Source organism: Hydra vulgaris, chromosome 03, assembly GCF_038396675.1.
Source record: "Hydra vulgaris chromosome 03, alternate assembly HydraT2T_AEP".
NCBI classification, from domain to species: domain Eukaryota; kingdom Metazoa; phylum Cnidaria; class Hydrozoa; order Anthoathecata; family Hydridae; genus Hydra; species Hydra vulgaris.
In genome coordinates, this window is record NC_088922.1 from 29,982,681 (window position 1) to 30,002,500 (window position 19,820).

Genomic DNA, 19,820 nt, shown 5'->3' on the forward strand with positions numbered 1-19,820 from the left:
TATATAAGCAATTTAACTTGTCATGTATCAACTTTTATATAAGGAGAAAAAGGAGGTCTAAAAACTTATTACTAAGTTTTTTTTAGTTGTTATTTTAGTAAATAATTCCTCAGAGAAGTTTCTTTTAGCACCATTGAGATTAAAAATCATTTAATATTTACATCAGCAAATTTGTGGCTTTAACTACCTTCAACTCCCATTCTCTTACATAATCAGTAATATCAGAATAAAAAATAAAAAAACAAAATAAACACACAAATAAAAATTATATTATATATAATATTCAATTGTTTGTTTCTGTTAATAAGTAAGAAAAAAAAATTGTTATTTTTTAATAACACATAATGCTAATAATAGTTAAAGAATATTTCTTGAGAAAATTTTAAAAAAACAAATTAGTAGGTTATAGTAATTTTTTTTTATGACAACATGGTTATAAATTTTTAAATATTTTGTATATCTTTTTGTATCTTAGTTTTTTTTAGTCCAAAATGAAGCTAATAAAAACTCAGGTAAGTTCTCTGCTTATATTCTGAAGGTTAATATATTATTGCATTTTATGTGTTGAAACTATTTTATTAGATTTTAATGAGTTTTAAGCTAATAAATAATTGATATGAATATTTTTTAAGACTATAAAAACATTTTTTGCTATAAATACAGCTAATGAATAATTGAATGGAAACATAAATAAAGCTAATAAATTTTTGTTTTAATACAAAATGAATTAAATAAATGTTTGGTGTAATTAAATAAAAAAAAACAACTATTACTACTAAAACTTGATAAAATCAAATTATTATATCAAAATGCACGTTGTCACATCAAGTTGTTACATCAAGTTGTTACATCAAATTATTACATCAAGTTGTTACATCAAGTTATTATATGAAGTTGTTACATCAAGTTGCTACATCAAGTTATTACATCAAGTTGTTTCATTTTGTTATAACTGAAGTAAAATTTTTTCAAGAAAAAAATACTGAAAATTGTTTTAAATTTAAAATAAATAAAAAAAATCAAGTTTGATAAATTTCACAGGAACCACAGGAAATTAAAACAAACAACACATCGTAATGATGTATTTGTAAATGCATGCAGCTGAAATAATAAAATAAAACTTGAATTTGTATTTATTATGCATGCATTTACAAATACATTTGTATTTATTATGCATGGATTAACAAATACATTTGTATTTTATTATTTTAAAATAAAATAAAAAAAGTTATATGCAACAATAATTACTATTTTTGCATATTTTTTTAAAAGCAGGTATGATAAAGTACTTTAAGGCAAAAACTAATGTTGTTTAACTAATTGTCAAAAAATATATAAAAACTTCTTTAATCTATAAATAAAACAATTTTACTTGAGTAATGACATATTGATATTGGTAATTCCACATTATTCCACATGAGAAGCTAAAAATAAAATATAACTAAATATAAAGTATTTGTTATATGTATAAATATCACAACAATTAGTTTATATTAAAAAATCATTTATATTGTGTTTCTTTACAATCACCAATATACTATATTTAAAATTTTCAAGTGCACTGAACTGCAATTACTTTTAATTTTTTTGGTTTAGTAGCTTCTGTTAAAAACTTTGAAACTTTGCGCCTAATTATCTCATTTCAACTTATTCATTGTATAGGCTGGTTTGGCGCTGAGTCATCCATATATAAATATCATAAATATGTTGACTACAGGTAGAGGGGCCCAAAAAACTCATGGACCCCAAAAGCCACATGCTCACATTAGCACCTGTAACTCATAGATAAAGCCTTATCAAGCAGCAAAATAGATTTTTTTATTTGACAAGATAGTTTTTTGAAAAGAAACTGTTAAAAATAACCAAATTAGCATAAATTTTTGAAAATTATACTAAAAACAATAAAATAAAATTTTTTTCAATTTTATAAGATTTTGACATTATGGTCCATAAAAACTTGAAATTTTCATTTAAGTTTGCAAAATAGTGTTTTTTGTAAAGATTTAAGTCATACTTCTACAAAAAAAACCAAAAGAAAATAAATGAAAAAGACAGTTGCTAAAATATTTTATCTTAACCAAAGTAGTGTTTCTGTGTGGTCTTTGGGGTCCCTTACTAAAAAATATATATACATGGATCAAAAACTCAATATTAAAATAAAGTTTTGCTTTTTTCTATTAACATTTATTTTTCTATTAACATTTATTTTTCTATTAACAATAAAATAAAATGACTTTTTAACTAGTTATTTGTATAAAAAAAATTGAAATGTTGAAAAATTGAAATGTTGAAAAATTGAAATGTTGCTCTATTAGTCTTTAAGACAATTTAAAAGTGTTTTTATACATCTTTGAAACTATTGACTCATTAATAAGTTGATCAACTAATTGAATAAGAATAATGGAATTATCTCCTTATCACTGTAAGGTCACTTTCTTGGTGTATCCTTCTAACTTCTAGTATCTTCATCACTTTCATGCTCAATAACCTTTTGTTTGAATGAGTTGTTGGTTACTGCAGCAGCTAAAAACATTGTTGGTTTTTTTCCATCCACTTTACAAGTTAACTTTCCACAGACAGATTTTTGTACATTGTGGCAAGAAGAGCATTGTTGTAGCTTTATGGCTTGGCACACACCTTCTCCACAGTTGCATTCATTTTTACACCGTAAAAATGCTTCTTTTTGTTTTTCTTTGTTCCATCTTTTTTCTTCCTTATCTTTTATTTCTTGATTTTTATCTTGAATTACCTTCACTAAGTCCAACACATTTTTTCCTTTCATTGATCCGTGAACCTGCGTAACCCTTGTAGTAAGTTTGGAAACTTTTGGCTTAACTTTCTGTACTATCAGTAAGCCAGGAATTTCTTCAAGTTGAATGCTTTTTTTGCTCAGCTCTAGAATAAGCTCTTGAGAATGCTCAAACTTTTCTTTCCAATACTGAGCTGAATTTTTTCTTTTATCAGGAGATTTAATAGTATATCTTTCAGGAGTTGTTGTACTGGGTGTAACACTTTTTGGAAAATCAATACATAAAGCAGCTCGTGCAAACTTGTCCTGTTGCATGTCATTGATGTTTAATGATGTGGAAGTTACTCCTACACGTCTTGCAGCTTTGATTATAGATTGTCTTGGGGCCAAGTTGTTCCAAAAACGTCCTAAAATCATCATAAAAGCTTCTTTATTTAGTGAATTGAAATCAGTAAAAATGTTTTCTTTCATACCATGATACTCATGATGAAGGTTTTTGTTGAGTTGGTCTAAAAGCTGTGTCACACCAGTGGTATCTGGTGGAGTTAAGAACATACGTATGTTTTTTGATTGTAAAAACTTTAAGACATCAAAATTAAAGCGTGAACAATGCCCATCAGAAAGCAAAACTACTGGTCGTGCCACTTTTTATTCAGTAAGATATTCATCAAACTCTTTGTACATATCTAATAATGATTTGTGATCAGATACACCATGGTTGCAAGTTGTTATCAGAAAATGCAGAATATTTACCACAGCTTCCTTTGGAGCCATTTGATTAGTTATTCCATAAGAGTACTTGACAGACACAAAGGTCTCCTACAATTACAAAGAAAGATAATACATATCATCTGTTCAATCCATATTATAAATATTTATCAAAAAAGTGATAAGGCAATAACTACCTGAAAATGATACTAGAGGATGTATGGTGACGCATTCACGGTTCTCTCTGATCATTTTACAACATGTTTCCCCTTTTGCAGCAAAAACAAGACCAGCATGAATACCATCAACACCAAAATTGATGAACTGTGGTGTTTCATCATAATTAAATATTCTGCATGTATCAATATTTCCAGACCAAACTCTTGTCCCCTTTTGTGCTGCTTCAGTCATAATGCCTGTCTCAATCAATTTTTCTGCAAGAGCGTCTAAAGGCAACCAATGAAATCTATTAGTAACTCAGTTTTGGTAGAACTATTTTTCATGAATGTACAGTAGCAATACATAAACTAGTAAAAAGGTGTAGCTCTGAGTTAAAATTTAAATTAAGCTAGTGTATACTATGAAATATAATAAAAAACTCGATGCTTACTCATACCAAGGTGGAAACATGCCATTTCCCTCGTGCAATTGAGAGCTCTATTTATTGACACATTTCCTTGACGCTTGAGTGTTAAGCTTGGATTCTTAGCTTTAAGGCGCATCCAAAACGATTTACCTAACCTGTGTTTAAAACAAAAATAAAAAATTAACTAAAAAAGCTTCTCTTACAAAGCTTCAACTCCTGGAACTACAAGCAATCTCTTTATATCTTAACATGTTGACTATTACTACCTTTTAAAAATATATATAAGAAACATAAATACTTGTTTTTTGTCAAAGCATTTTTTGCATTTGCAAATAATGCTATGAATTTTCTGCCACCTTTCAATCTTTTATTTGTGTATTGTCTAACTTTCAGAACATCAAGGACAAGTTTTGTCAGTTCTGCTTTGTTTATGCCTTGCATTGCTTGATTTTTATTCTTTATATATGAAACAATTGACATCTCTTCTTCCTCCAAGAGAATTGCACAGTACTGTCTTTCAAGACCATTGACTATTTTCCAATCAAGTCTACGGTTTATTATTTCACGATCTTTAATAAGTGGATATTGTCTTGTTTTAATTCCAGCATGTCGTCTTACATTATTTTCTTTAGCAGCAGCTTAAAGTTGTTTTTTTTTTTCTAATATAGCTTTTCTTTTAATTAGTGCTTTAGCATTAGAACTTGGATTTAGTGACTTCATTTGCAAGCGAGTTTTGAAGTTTTTGTTGCTGTTACTCATGTTTATTTATTTGCTCACAAATAAAATAATATCGCAAATTCACATACTGCAAACTGAACTAAAACTATCCTCTAAGCAGGAGCATAAAATAAAAGCTCTATATAAATTCATTATCATTAAAAAGATAGTTACAACTACTACAAATCTACTAAATCATGAATTTTTGTAATACCACTTACATTTTTGTTACAAATAAAATAATTAATGTGGTTTTTGGGGTCCCAAGCTTGTGGTTTTTGTAGCGCTTTAGGTACTTTCATAAAATATAAGTTTGCAATCAAACTACCATATGAAGGGGATTTTAATACAACAAGCTATTCCAAAAATTGGAAAGTTGCAACTAATTTTATAAAAGTTATTATTTATATAAAAATTTAAGCCATACGGTTTTTGAGGTCCCCTACTAAAATGTAGCGAAACTTTACTGAAAAAAAAAAGCAAACAAAAAATACCAAAATACTTCTTAACCCCTGGGAAGAACTTTTACCATATAAAAGCATATAAAAAAGCAAAATAAAGTTAAATTATTTGTTTTGTACAAAAGATACAGCAAAAGAAAAAATCATGTGGTTTTTGGGGCCCGTCTACTTGTATAAGTTATATATAAAAATATCACAACATATCTAAACTATAATTTGTACTTGTAATTAATATTATACGCGTTTGATGAAATAAAGACTGTAAAAGGTATATCTAATGAATATTATACTATAACATAACATTTAACAGATTTAATAACTTGGACCTAAAAATATAGTGAAATATGTTAAGTTTATATAACCTTTTTTTTTTTTAATTTCAGTAGTGTATCTGCATGTATCCAAGTCATTTTATAACACTGGGCAACAAAAAAATTTATTTTTTTTGTATCTCAAGCAATTTTATTCAAATTATACTAATTTCGGGCTGAGAAAAAAGAATATGACAACGAAAATTTTTTATTAGCTCTAGTTTCTGAGATATACAATAGCAATAAATTTTTATTTCACGTAATTTGCAACAGAGCAATATGACATATAATTTACATATTCTAATAACATTTAAAGTACATTTGGTTTTTTTTTTATTACAGATATATTCTAATAGTTTTAAATAAAGAAATCATCAAGTTAATAGGGTTAAAGATGCCTATGGGGTATCGTCACAAAATCGTGATCTTTTTGCTTTCTTTTTGTAAACTAGTTCTGGAGCATCCCTACACACAAACCAACAGTAATCTGCAAGCATGGCCTCATTTCAACGACCCTGATATCTTTTTTCCATTACACAAATAACTTGGTGAAACCTTTCCCCATGTTCATTACAAACAGCTCCACAATTGCAGGGGGGGGGGGGGGAGAAGTCTAGATGTGAGTGGAGGAAATGAATCTTGAGGGACATGTTACATCCAAGGTGATGATATTTTTGCAGAAGTACTGCTACCAATTGAATGTAGTTATAATCTCATTTGTTGCCTAAAAATCCACTAATCACTCCCTTAAGAGCTTCCCAAGTTTCCTTTTCGGACCCCTTCAAAACTTCGTCAAATGCAGAATCCTTCATAAGATGACGTATTTATGGCCCAACAAAAATACCTTTGTCAACTTTTGCATCACTTATTTTTGGAAACTTATTTCTTAAATACCTAAAAGTATGTCCTTCTTTGTTCATACCTTTGACGAAATTTTTCATCAAACCCAACTTAATATGTAATGGTGGAAGAAGAACATCTTTTGGATCCACAAGTGGTTCAGCAATAACATTTTTTTCTTCTGTGTTGAGATTTCTTGCAGACCAGTCTTCTTTTATATAATGTGAACTTCTGTCTCTACTGTCCCACATACACAAAAAGCAGCAGTATTTAGTATACCCTAATTGCATTCCTAAAAGTATGGCAATGACTTTTAGATCACCACAAATTTTCCATTTGTGTTTATTGTAATTAATTGAGTTGAAGAGAACTTTCATGTTTATATAAGTCTCTTTCTTATGAACTGCATGGCCAATAGGAACAGAAGGAAGACGGTTTCCATGGTGCTGTAATACAACTTTCAAGCTTAGTTTAGATGAGTCTATGAATAATCTCCATTCAATTGGATCATAGTTCAAATTAATGCATTAATCCAAAAACATCAATGCAAACAAGATTATTTTTTTTCTCAAAAAAAGAAAGCAGATTCTGCTGCCGTTTTCTGTAAGGTGAAACCTTGACATCAAGTTGGAGAAGATTCTACTGCTTTAGTCTTGACCCTAGAAGTTCTGCCTTTTCCTGTGACAAGTCCAGATCTCGAACAAGATCACTTAATTCTGCTTGACTCAATCTGTGTGGCACAACATCTGTTAACACAAAATCAGGATCATTTGATGTGGAAGGCTTGTTTTCTTCTATTTCTACTTCATTTTCTGCTTCTAACTCACAACTTTGTGGTGGAGTAGGAACTGGTAAATTATCTGAATGATTTGTAAAATTTTACACTAGTAAATAAAAAAATAAAAACTAAGAATAGATTAGACCAGAAACTTTAGCAAACACACATAACTAGTATCACAAGTTTTAAACATGAACAAAACATTTTGGATAGTCAAAAACAAAAATTTTTTATAAAAAAAAATGAAAATTTCTACCCTTGCAATGGTTGAATAAGCGATCGCGATTTACAAAATCTGGAAAAATATCTGGTCTTTAAAATTTTAGTTTATGCAAGCCGTTTACTTTGTTTTTAAAGAACAAACTATTGTTAGCGAAAAAGTTATAAAGAACAAAACAAAACAAAACAATAAACTTACAATTACAAATGCAATAACACTCCAGTCACTAACTGCATTATATAAGTAATAAAACTATAATAGTATTATTATTTTTATAAAGCACTTATAACTTTTAAAGTTCATTCATTGTTCAAACAACATTAGAAATTCCAAACTTTAATCAAAGTAAAAAACATCTGAAAAAATGAAGTGGATAATTAAATATTATTAAAAACTTCATGAACTTCTACAATACACTTAAACAACTTTATAAAAGGATTTAGCATTATAAAACGTTACGAACAGTTCGAAAAAACGCGCGCTAATTTAAAAATAAACCAATAAAAAGTTTTTTTTGGTTGATTTTTAAATTAATCATGCGCTTTTACGGACCATTAGAAGCTTTTTTCGTAATGCTAAACTTTTTATAAAGTGCGTTTTTATGAAGTTGTTTAAGTTCTTTAATACGTTATAAATATTATTTAAATATCCACTCTATTTTTCTAGATGCTTTTCTACTTCAATTAAAATTCGGAATTATTTATGTTGTTTGAACTAAGAATGAATTGTAAAAGTTATAAGTGCGTTGTAAAAGTATTACACTTGTATAGTGTTATTACTTTTATAATGAAGTTACTAGAGTGTTATTACTTTTGTAGTCATAAGTTTGTTATTTTATACTTTATAACTTTTTCGCTAACAAATTTAACAAAGTACACGATTTCGCATAAACTAAAATTTTGAAGACCAGATATTTTTCCGGATTTTTCATTTCGCGATCACTTAATTCAACCCTTGCCTTGAGAGAAAATTTTTGCTTTTATTTCTTAAACTAGAGCTAATATGTCATTTTTAATGTCATTTTCGAATTCAGCAGATGGAAATGCATAAGAAATAATTAATTTTGGTTCCGATACAAAATCACTGTTGGGCAGTGTAATTATTATAAAAAGCATATATTACAGAACATTATATAACTAGTTTATAAGGAATATATTTCAAAACGCAGTAGTCAAAAAAGATTTTCGACTACTATGTTTTAAAATATGTTCCTCTTTTTTTTAACATTTAAGCAACATCAACAATTAAGCGACATTTTAATGCTGTTTAAAAGTTAAAACAATTAAAATAATGCGAAAGTACATTAAGTTTTATCATTTTTCAAAAAACCGCAATAAGAAAAGACTAGAAAGTTTTTATAATCAATAGTGCTTTTTCTTTTTGTTTTTTTATTGTTTTATAATACTTTTTAAACATGCAAGGAGTGTTGCTACATTGACTGAAAAATAGGTAAAACATGCGAGGAGTGTTGCTTTTTTACTGTAAAACCTGTGCGAAAAGTGTTACTAAATCGACTATCTTATAGCTTGCTGCTACAAAGGAGTGCTGCTACATCGTCTATTTTATAGCCTGCTGCTACAAGAAAATGATAATTGACAAATGATAAAACTCCTAACTGGTTGTCAGAAAGTTTTGTTGACAAAAAGTAAAAATTAAAATGCAAGACCGAATTTTTTTTTGTTACTTGGTAGACTGCCTGCCCCAACCAAACCCTCAGTCGATGTAGCAGCACTCCCTTGTGAGTCAGGCTATAAGATAGTCAATGTAGCAACACTCTGTCGCGAGTCAGGCTATTTGTCAGTCGGTGTAGCAGCACTTTGTTGCGAGTCAGGCTATAAGATAGTCGATGTAGCAACACTCTGTGCATGATTTACAGTAAAAAAACTAAAAATAAAACATTTTATTAAAAAAACTAAAAAAAACAACATTGTTTATATTATTAAAAACATTAGGAATGTTTTAAAAACATTCAGAATTTTTTAAAAACATTCAGAATGTTTTTAAAAACATTCTGGTCAATTAAATTTGCGTTTTTGCGGGTTTTTAAAAAAACAATTAATTTGTAATTAAATTAATGGCTTTAACTTTCTGACAACATGCAAATGTTGGACGAAAGTTAAAAGTAATTAAAACTGACGTATTTGTTGGCATAAGAAACATTTTTTTCCTTCCGTACTCCTAAATGCAACAATCTATAGAACTATATATATACATACATACATACATACATACATATATATATATATATATATATATATATATATATATATATATATATATATATATATATATATATATATATATATATATATATATATATATATATATATATATATATATATATATATATATGAATAATTTTAAATGCACTCTAGAAAATAGAGTACTTAATGTTCTTAGAAGAACAGAGCAATAATAAGTTTTCTGTTGAGTCTTTATGAAATATATATATTAGGGTGGTCTTTAAAACAACCTTTTTTTTTCAATGTCTACTCTTACTCTCAATATGTGTTCTATATAATAAAATAATATTAGAATTAAAAAATTATTGAAAAAAAATATTTTTAGATTCAAGACCCTTAAACATTAGACGGATCCCTATAATTATCAAAAAAATAGTTCTTCAAAAGTATATCATGATGGGTCTCAAAAATAAGAAATTATATAAAACATCAAAAATAATCATCATTTTATAAAAAACATTGATAAAAAAAATTTAGCTTTTCAAACAGTTTTTCAGAAAAATCAAATTTTTTTTGCCATAATAAAAGTCTTTCATAATTAGATGATATCTACCCAATCCTCAGTTAATGTATCAGTTAATAATTAGATGGTATCTACCCAATCCTCAGTTAATGTATCAGTTAATAATTAGATGATATCTACCCAATCCTCAATTAATGTATCAGTTAATAATTAGATGATATCTACCCAATCCTCAGTTAATGTATCAGTTAATAATTAGATGATATCTACCCAATCCTCAGTTAATGTATCAGTTAATAATTAGATGATATCTACCCAATCCTCAGTTAATGTATCAGTTAATATCTTTATCATAATTATAAAATGTAAATGAATTAGAGCTAACTATTAAATGACTTTGAATTAGGATCGGCATTTGGCAATGCTAACCTAACTACCGATCTATAAATGCTTGAGATCGGCAAAAAATTACTGAACCCATTTCTTTGTTTTATGCTCAAACCTTTGTTTTACATTTTTTTGCCAACAAGATTTCGACCTCACATAGAATAAGGTCAGCAAATTATTGCCAACCTTTTTTTTCCTAATTCCGAGGGCTGCATACATAACGTATGGCTTTAAAATATTAGGAATACTTTAAATTCATTTAAAAATCACTGGTTATAGAATAAGCGACCAAAGGATTTTTATTTTTATAAAATATATACAATAAACTATACACAAACATCAAATTATAAAATTGAATAAGGTCCTGGTTCTCAACTTGTCACACCTTCCTTTTCACGCTTTGAAGCATCTCCTGGACATTCAAATCATGTTCTTTGATTTACTTTCTTACCTTTCCTTCAAATTGTAATACAGACATAGCCTCCATGCACTTTCTTACAAGCGAGACAATATTGCTCAAAAAACTTCAATTGGCTTAAATTTTAGACAATTTGGAGGATTGGCATCTTTTAAGACAAAACATATGTTCTTTGTTTGAAGCTAATTTATCATTCTTTTTACGCTGTGAGGGTTAGCTAAATTTGGCTAAAGTACGTATTTGTCATCCAAATAATTATCTGACATCCGATGATGATTATTTGACATCCGAATGATTACATACAATCATTGACATAATTCCAACATTTTATCATAATCCACATGATTTCTTGATCAATTATTCAGAAATGTCAGTGAATTTAGGTGGAATGGCCATCCATACTAAACCTTTTAAAGTAAATTTTTTGTCTTATTTTTGACTTATCTAACATCATTGGTATATCATGTATGTCATCAGTATAAAATTCATCATTTCCTAAAATGTCATTGTTTGAGAAAGTTGTTTGTAAGTTTAATTTAGACAAGTTATTAGTGATACAACCTTGTGAGATATTATATATAATTAGAGATATTGCATCTTTAATTTTCTTTGAGAATTCCTGGATGATTTTTAGCATTTACATATAACGTTGACACTAATCCCTTTATTAAATTTGTAGTATAACAATTTTTGCTAATTTACCCAATCACAGACCATTTTCACATTGGTTAATATATTGGTAAATAAGTGATAATATAACACCTTTTTTGAAATGATTAATTACAAATGTATTTTCCTTGTGTCTGAGCAAACCAAAGAAACAAATCTTTTTAATCAGACATTTTAATCTAAAATTGATTTTATTAGATAATCTAAAAAAATAATCTTTTAAAAGATTTTTAGAAAGACCTTGAAAAATAATTTCAAATGTTTAAATTTATTACGAAAATTCATGCCTACTAAATAAATTTTTAATATAACATTTAATTTAAACAAAATACGTTTATTTTGAACGATTATTATAATTAATTTTTAATTGATATGAAGCCTTTGCGTAAAATCATGATTTTTTAAATAGCATTTAAATTAAAACATTAAAACAGCCGTGGTCAAATTGTAAAGAAAAAAAAGTACAAACTTAAGTACAATATATAATATTAGAAGATACATAAACATGTAAATAAAGGTGTCTTAATTCTGGCAATGATAGGTAACTAATTTTTATTACAACAAATATTTTCAAAATTTAGAAAATTATTATCTCTAATACACATAATATATAAATTTAATCATTAAACATCATTTTGACAAAGTACATAACAATTTATTCTATTAATAAATTTTTCAAATAATAATAATCAAACAGAAATATTTCAACTCCTAACTGTTAGACCATTTTAAATCTGAGATGTTATAAGTCATTGTACAGCAAAAATAATTTTTTTTGTACTAATTTTCAGTTTGTTTTTGATTTTGTTGCATTAGGCAAGAAACCAAAATAATTTTAAAAAACCTAACCCAACTAACTCAAAAACAAGCTGAAAATTAGTTGCAGTACAGTTGCTTCAACAATAAGGAGTTGAAATATTTCTGTTTTATTATTATTATTAGAAAAAAATTATTAATAGAAAACTTAATTGTAAGTATGGGATTCTGGTCAGGTAAGAACATAGATCGGAACTTAGAAATGCTCAATACTTCAAGAAGGCTGGCTCTGGTACTCCTAAGATAAGATAAGATCCTAATCAATAAAAATCTTTCTAATTACTTCATACAATTCCTATGAATGTAGAAATCCTTTTAATCAAATATTTTATTTTTTATATTATCTTTTTAAATATACATGGCTTTTAAATATATATGCATATGGCATATGGTTTTTAATATTTTATTCTTTATTAATACCAATACACACTTGGGTATCTGCAATATTAATAAGTTTTCTACACTAAAAAATTCTATAAAGTTGTATCAATTAGACTTATTTTTTTTTAGTGTTATTATTTTTAAAAAAATTTTATTTTAATGTTTTAATTTATCATTATTTTGAAAATACTAATGGTCAAACTTGAGTTAAATATTTGAATGATGTTTGTTAAATTCGCCATGGAAAAATTTACAAGAAAACAAGGTTTGTTGTATCTAGTAGAAGTGTCAATTTTATTTTCACTCGTTTTTTTTAACAGTTCAGGTCCTCTTGAATTGTTTAGAATTTATTTAGCATAAAAATCTCTTTCTGTCATAGCTACCTTAATGATATTATTAAACCGATTATCTTTAAATTTATTTGTTATGTATATTTTTTAAATATGTAAATATATATATATATATATATATATATATATATATATATATATATATATATATATATATATATATATATATTTATATAATATGCAGATAATAGTCAAATAATGGATTGAAACTAACCTTTAAAAGAAGTCTTTTATTAAAACATGGCTTGTTTGTTAAAATTTCCAAAATTACAAGCATTTTCTCATCTGAACTAAAACAAACAAAAAAACGTTCAAGTTATATGTAATATAATGTTGTTAAACATTATATGTAATAATGTTGTTAAACATTACTTATATTTTTTTCTGATATTTTACTTGATATTTTTTTAAAGAATGCTTCCATTGAACCACCAATTGACACAACTCGCATTCTCAAGGACTTAAGATGGATTCCTATATCTAACTACAAATCTAGAGCATCCACATCCAAAGAATGGGAGTTCAACCTAGTCTTAAAAGATTCTACAAAACCAAGCAATCCAAATATTTTATTATTAATCTGCTGTACTACAGATACTGTTTTGAAGAACAGTCACTTGTTGTTGAAGATCTTTAATCTAAAGTTTATGCCACTTCAGCTACATTTAGGGATCGCTAGTATACGGTATACTAAAAATTTAGTATACAGTTTACTGTATTGTATACAGTAAAGTAAAACCTTAAACAAAATTTTTTTTTACAGTTTACATAAAACATAAATTTGTTTATTATTTTTTTGCTTTTGTTTGTGTGTTTTATAATATTATTATACTATTAGTTACTATTGGTTACACATTCTCATTAGATAAACAAAAAAGTTAAAGTCTTTGATCAAAATCAGCAACCAATTGATTATGGATTGTTATCTTACTACATCAAAAAATCAGCAACCAATTGATTATGGATTGTTATCTTACTATATCAAAAAATTAAATCAAAAATAAAAATGCTTCATTCTTGATAAATCATACAATAAATATGGTATAGTAATTTAATTCATTAAGATAATATAATTAATAAATTATCAAGTCAGTCCAAAAATAATTCATAAACAAAAGTATACTAAATGAAATACTAACTTTTAGTATATCAAATAGACAGTAAAGTTTACCAAAAAGTTATTATACCGTATACTGTAACCCGCAATCCCTAAATACAACATCATTCGCTAACCATATGAACCATGCTGTTTTTAAACATGGGAGGAATTTTGAGCAACCAATTAATTCAAACAATTTAAGTTAAAAATTTGTATGATTTAGATGTAAAACCATTTATAGAATAGAAAATATAGAAAATAAAAAGATAAAACAATTAAATAATAAACAGTAAATGAACAAATAGCAACAGTATTTAGTAATAGTAAACAAAATAGTTGATTATATTATATATTAAAGAATTTGTACATAAAAAGTATAGATTTATACTATTAATTAAAAATAACGATAAAATAATAAACAATAGATAAAATTAAAATAATATCAATTCACAATAAATTAATGCATGAGAATATATAATAATGATGAAATATAATAATAATCAAAAAATAAAAATTCTTAAATGAATAATCTAATGATAAATAATAAAATAATAAGAGATATTACCACTGAAATATAAAACAGAAAAATATTATGTATATAACTAGAACTAAAGTAAATATAATTAACAATAAACAATATTCTTCATCATCAGAATATCATCGTACCTTTTACAACTACCTTGTAAAAAGCTGACTTGAACTCTTTCCGTAATTTCCTATGCAATGGTCCTTAAGGTAGAAATATTTTGTCTTCCTGCTGACAAATGTACTTCTTACATAACTTTGTGGATCCAGGCTGGCATGGAGTCTTTTATTCCCAATCGACGAATCCAAGTCAAGCCTCACTCTTCTCCATGGTTTTCCTCACATTGTGCTGCTGCAATTTCCAATCAAAACCGTTACTTCCATTACTAACAAAACAATTCTCCAGAAAATAGTTTACTATTGCTAGAAACCATTGTGAAAATGTTTTGTCTAACACCAAAACCCACTATTCTTAGGTCATGAAATCTCATACTTCATTTCAAAAATTAGGCTCTTGTGACTTCTGGAGAATCTTTAACAGTATCAATAATAAGGGCAAATCTGTTATTCCACCTCTCTTGTTTGGTTCAGATTTTGTCGCCTCACCTAAAGACAAAACTGAATTGTTTGCTAAAAACCTTTCATCAATATCTCTTGATTCCACTAGTTGTGTTCTACCTGATATAGCCGACAAACAGGTTGATCATTCTTGATCTTGACATTCGTATCTGCTATCCCTATTTACAAAAACTCTGGAGAGAGATCTGAATCATCTAACTACAGTTTCATTAGTTTTCTTCCCATCATAAACAAGGTTTTTGAATCTTGTATTAACACACACTTCTCTCATCTTGAATCTAATAACTTACTTTCTGATCATCAATACAGATTTCAATCTTTTCATTCTACAGCTGATTTCCTAACAGTAATAACTGATAGGTTTTATCCTGCATTATATAGATGTAAAGAGGTTAAGGTTATCGCTCTCAACATTTCTGAAACTTTTAATAAAGTTTGGCATGCAGGTCTTCTCCATAAGCTTTCTTTCTACAGTGTATCAGGTAACTTTAATTTTTAAGATTATTGAATCTTTCCCTTCTAATTGTAGTATAAAAATTATTCTCAATGGACAGCACTCTTTTTCTTATCCTGTAACTTCAGGGGTTCCTCAAGGTACTATCCTTGGTCCTATACTCTTTTAAATTACATTATCATCTAGATATTCTCACATCTAAGGTGGCATTGTTCGCTGATGATACTACCATTTATTCTTGTCTTGATAAGAAGCCAACACTTTCTGATTGCTTGGAGGCCCCTCCATTTAAACTTGAAAATGATCTCACTACTGCTGCAGCATGGGACTCACAGTGGTGAAATTTAATTCAGATAGAACCTAATTTTTTTCAGGTAATCGTTGTCGCAATAATATAGACATCCTATATTTATGAACGGTAATGTACTCGATGAGTCATCTACCCTTCATCTTTTAGGATTAACTCTTACTTTCGATCTTTATTGGAAACCATATATCAAATCATTGCAAAATTAGCATCTGCTAAGGTTGCGACTCTTTATCGTGCTCGCCACTTTCTTACTCCCAATTTTATTCTTTATCTCTTTAAATCTTAAATCCGTCCTTGTATGGAATATTGTTGCCATATCTGGGGTGGATCTTTCAATGATGCCCTTTCTTTTTTAGACAAGGAGCAAAAAACGCATTGCTAATATAGATGGACCTGCTCTTGCAGCTAACCTCCAACCATCATCACATAATGGTTGGAGGTTGTAATGTTGCTTCTCTTTCTCTTTTCTACAAACACTATAATGGGCACTGCTCTAAAGAGCTAGCGTCTCTTGTGCCATCAACTAAAATTCATTCTTGTGTTACCAGGGTTGGAAAAAACCCTGGGTTTTTTAAAAAATGAAACCAAATGGGTTTTTTTGGTTTTTTTCAAAATTGACCGTTATTACAAAATAAAAATTTCCAGGACGGAAAGTTAAATTTCTAAATTTATAGTTCATTTACCCTATATGTTCTTATTTTTATTGCCAAAGTACATTAAGTCTCTAACATGTTTTGGGAGTTCCTGGACTAGTCTAGGAGAATATGTTGTTATGTTATGACTTATAAAACTGCAAAGTGTTACAGAATTTCCTGATTTATTAACTAGTTGATATTATTTATTTATATTTTAATTATAATAGAATTTATTTCAGAAAAAAAAAACATTTTTTAATAAGAACATATATTATGGCTCCTAGATCTGAAAGAAAGCTTGCAGCTGAATGGAATGACATGACTAAGTTATCAAAAACTGTTTCTGGAAAAGTAATACTGCAGTGCCAGTGCAATTATTGCAATGAAATTATTAATAGCCAAAAAATAGAAAGAATCAGAATTCATTTAAAAAAATGTAAAAAAAACAACCCATCTGCTGATGTTGCAGAACGAAATAAGAAATTTACTTTAAATGATGTCCAAGTATCATCTCAGACATCTGTAAACTTGTTGTGTAATTCTGTTAGCCCAGTTACTTCAGAATCTTTTGAAGCATCAAGTACTTCTGGTGTCTTTGGGAGTAGCTACTCTGGTTCAACATCAACCCCATATAAAAAACAAAAGTTAATAGAAAACTACATTTCAAGAACAAGCTCAGACCAGAAGGATGTTTTTGACTTGCAAGTTGCCAAATTTTTTTTTGCATGCAATATTCCATTTAATGCTGTAGAAAATAGAGAATTTAAAAATTGTGTTAATTTTTTGAGCCCTGGCTATGATCCTCCGAACCGGAAGAAACTTTCAGGAGAGTTACTGGATAAAGTGAACGATGAGGTAGTTGTATCTATGAAAAGTGAATTTGCAAATAATAGGAGTACTATTACATTGATACAAGATGGTTGGAGCAGTGTCAGAAATGATCCAATTATTGCTCACAGTGTACATAATGGAAAGACCCCATATTAAATCTCCGCTATAGATTCACGAAGTGAAAAAAAAACTTCAGAATATTGTACTCAATTAGCCATTCAAGCAATAAAACACATCAAGAAGGTTTATGAGCAAGATGTAAGTATAATAATACTGTATATAGTATTTATGTACATAGTATTTACTTTAATTTAAATTAACTAAAAATATAAGAATATTTCTCTACTTCCAACAGGTATTTGCCATTTGTACAGATAATGAAAAAGATGAAAGAAGTTCTTAAAGAGGAATATCCATTGTTACTTACATATGGATGCTCAGCTCATTACTTAAATTTAGTTGAGAAGCATGTGACACCAAATTTTCTGGCACATTTAATTGAAGTTAACAAATACTTCCGAAATCATCACCAACCACGTGTGAGTAAATATTGTTTATAATATATTATATTAATTTTACAGTTTAATTTTTTTGTACTTTTTTATTCAGTGAATTATGTTAATATATCAACTAATTAAACTAGTTCTTAATTTCAGGGATGGCTTTTGGATGATAGGAATGGAGTTATGCTGCAACTTCCTAATGATACACAATGGAACTCTCAAGTAGACTGTTTAAAAACTTATATTAAAAATTATAACCACTACCTTGATATTATATGCATGAAGGTGATATTAAACATAATATCAAGAAAATTATAGATAATGCTGGAATTTGCAGAGATGTTAAAAACCTTCTAATTCAACTGGAGAAATGTGAGATAAGCTTTAGATAAGGTAGATATGTAAAGCATAATTGTTATTAATTAAAATATTTTAAACTATGGCTTCAATATACTGTTAAATATTTGCAAAGATATTTAAAAAAAGAAGTTATATTTATAGCTACAAAGTGACTCAAAATCATTGTCAGATGCATGTGAAATTTGGTTATCTCTCCTGAAGGATGAAGACCTGAAGCCATATTATATGGAAATTAAGTTAAAATTTGATGAAGCAATAGAACCTTTTCATTTTTTGGCAAATTTGACTGATATTAAATACCAACGTATGGCAACCAAATCTAACCCAAAAATTGAAAAAACAAACTTAAAACTACATTGTTTTAACTTATATAACTTACATAAGACATTAGTTGATTCTAGACTACAGACACAATTTATGACATAATATCCATATATTTACATTTCTCATTTTTAATATATAAAGCAGGAAAACAATATTCTTTAATTTTAGGAAAATTTTGACACAAAATCAAAACAAATCATAGTATCCAGCCACAATGAATACGTGACTGGATACTATGATTTCAGGCTAAAAGTCACAACTACCTTTCCACCGCACATGTTCAACGATAACTTTATTTCTACAATTTCAAGTGAAAGATGGTGAGGTATAATAGATTTGAAGCAAAGGCTGCATCAAAAATCTTTAGCACTGCCAGAAGGGTTTGCAAAATTTTTTCAATCTCTTCATAGTTGTTCTGCAAGCACTGGCTCCATAGAAAGAGTGTTTTCTACTTTTGGTATTGTGTGGAGCAAGTTAAGAAATAGGTTAGGGAGCGATAGAGCTGAAAAGCTTGTTCGGATATACAGACATTTGAGAGGCGAAGAATTTGATTGGTAAACAACAATGGCCAATCATTTTGTTAAGCATTTGAAACTTAATGAAATATAGTTTGTAATCTTCATTGATTTTTCTTTTTCTTTTTAGGCGTTAAACTAATTTCCCGAATAATTTTTTCTGTATAACCCCAACCAGCTATACAAATGATTAATCATATTATGGATTATTCTGTAAGGAGTTTAAACTAAAAAGTATAATATATATATATTTCATAATAATAAATCCAATATTATTTACAATATAGGGTTTATAAAAGCTAAGAATCTGTTGTAAAAAAAGATATTTAAAAAAAAACCCAAATATCTTTGGGTTTTTTTGGGTTGGGTTTTTTTGCCAACCCTGCATGTTACTCGTCATTCAATTAAGTCTCATCCTTTTTCTGTGACTGTTCCTAAGTGTCCCAAAAACTCTTATTTGTCTAGTTTTCCTCGAATATAAATTCTTTGGAAATTTGCTTCCCTCATCTTGCTTTCCTGATTCATATAATTTGCAATCTTTTAAGTCATCTGTTAATCATTATCTTGCTCTATATTCTTCATCTTTTC

The 19,820-nt window shown here is 27.8% G+C and overlaps 2 protein-coding genes across 3 annotated transcripts in view; one reads left to right on the forward strand and one right to left on the reverse strand.

Moving 5' to 3' along the window:
* LOC101235455 (uncharacterized protein KIAA0825 homolog) overlaps nt 1-19,820 on the reverse strand; it is a 114,214-nt gene that overhangs the window by 46,216 nt on the left and 48,178 nt on the right. For both annotated transcript variants that reach the window (XM_065792906.1, XM_065792907.1), the window contains exons 10-11: nt 13,312-13,387; nt 1,373-1,424 (exon numbers count right to left, since the gene is read on the reverse strand). In XM_065792906.1, coding sequence (XP_065648978.1) covers nt 1,373-1,424; nt 13,312-13,387 — 128 coding nt within the window. The remainder of the gene's footprint in view (nt 1-1,372; nt 1,425-13,311; nt 13,388-19,820) is intronic.
* LOC136077705 (uncharacterized) lies at nt 16,945-17,914 on the forward strand. The gene is made up of 2 exons (XM_065791922.1): nt 16,945-17,788; nt 17,886-17,914. Exon 1 carries the CDS (start codon nt 16,973-16,975, stop codon nt 17,684-17,686), a length of 714 nt encoding a protein of 237 aa, XP_065647994.1. The 5' UTR covers nt 16,945-16,972; the 3' UTR covers nt 17,687-17,788; nt 17,886-17,914.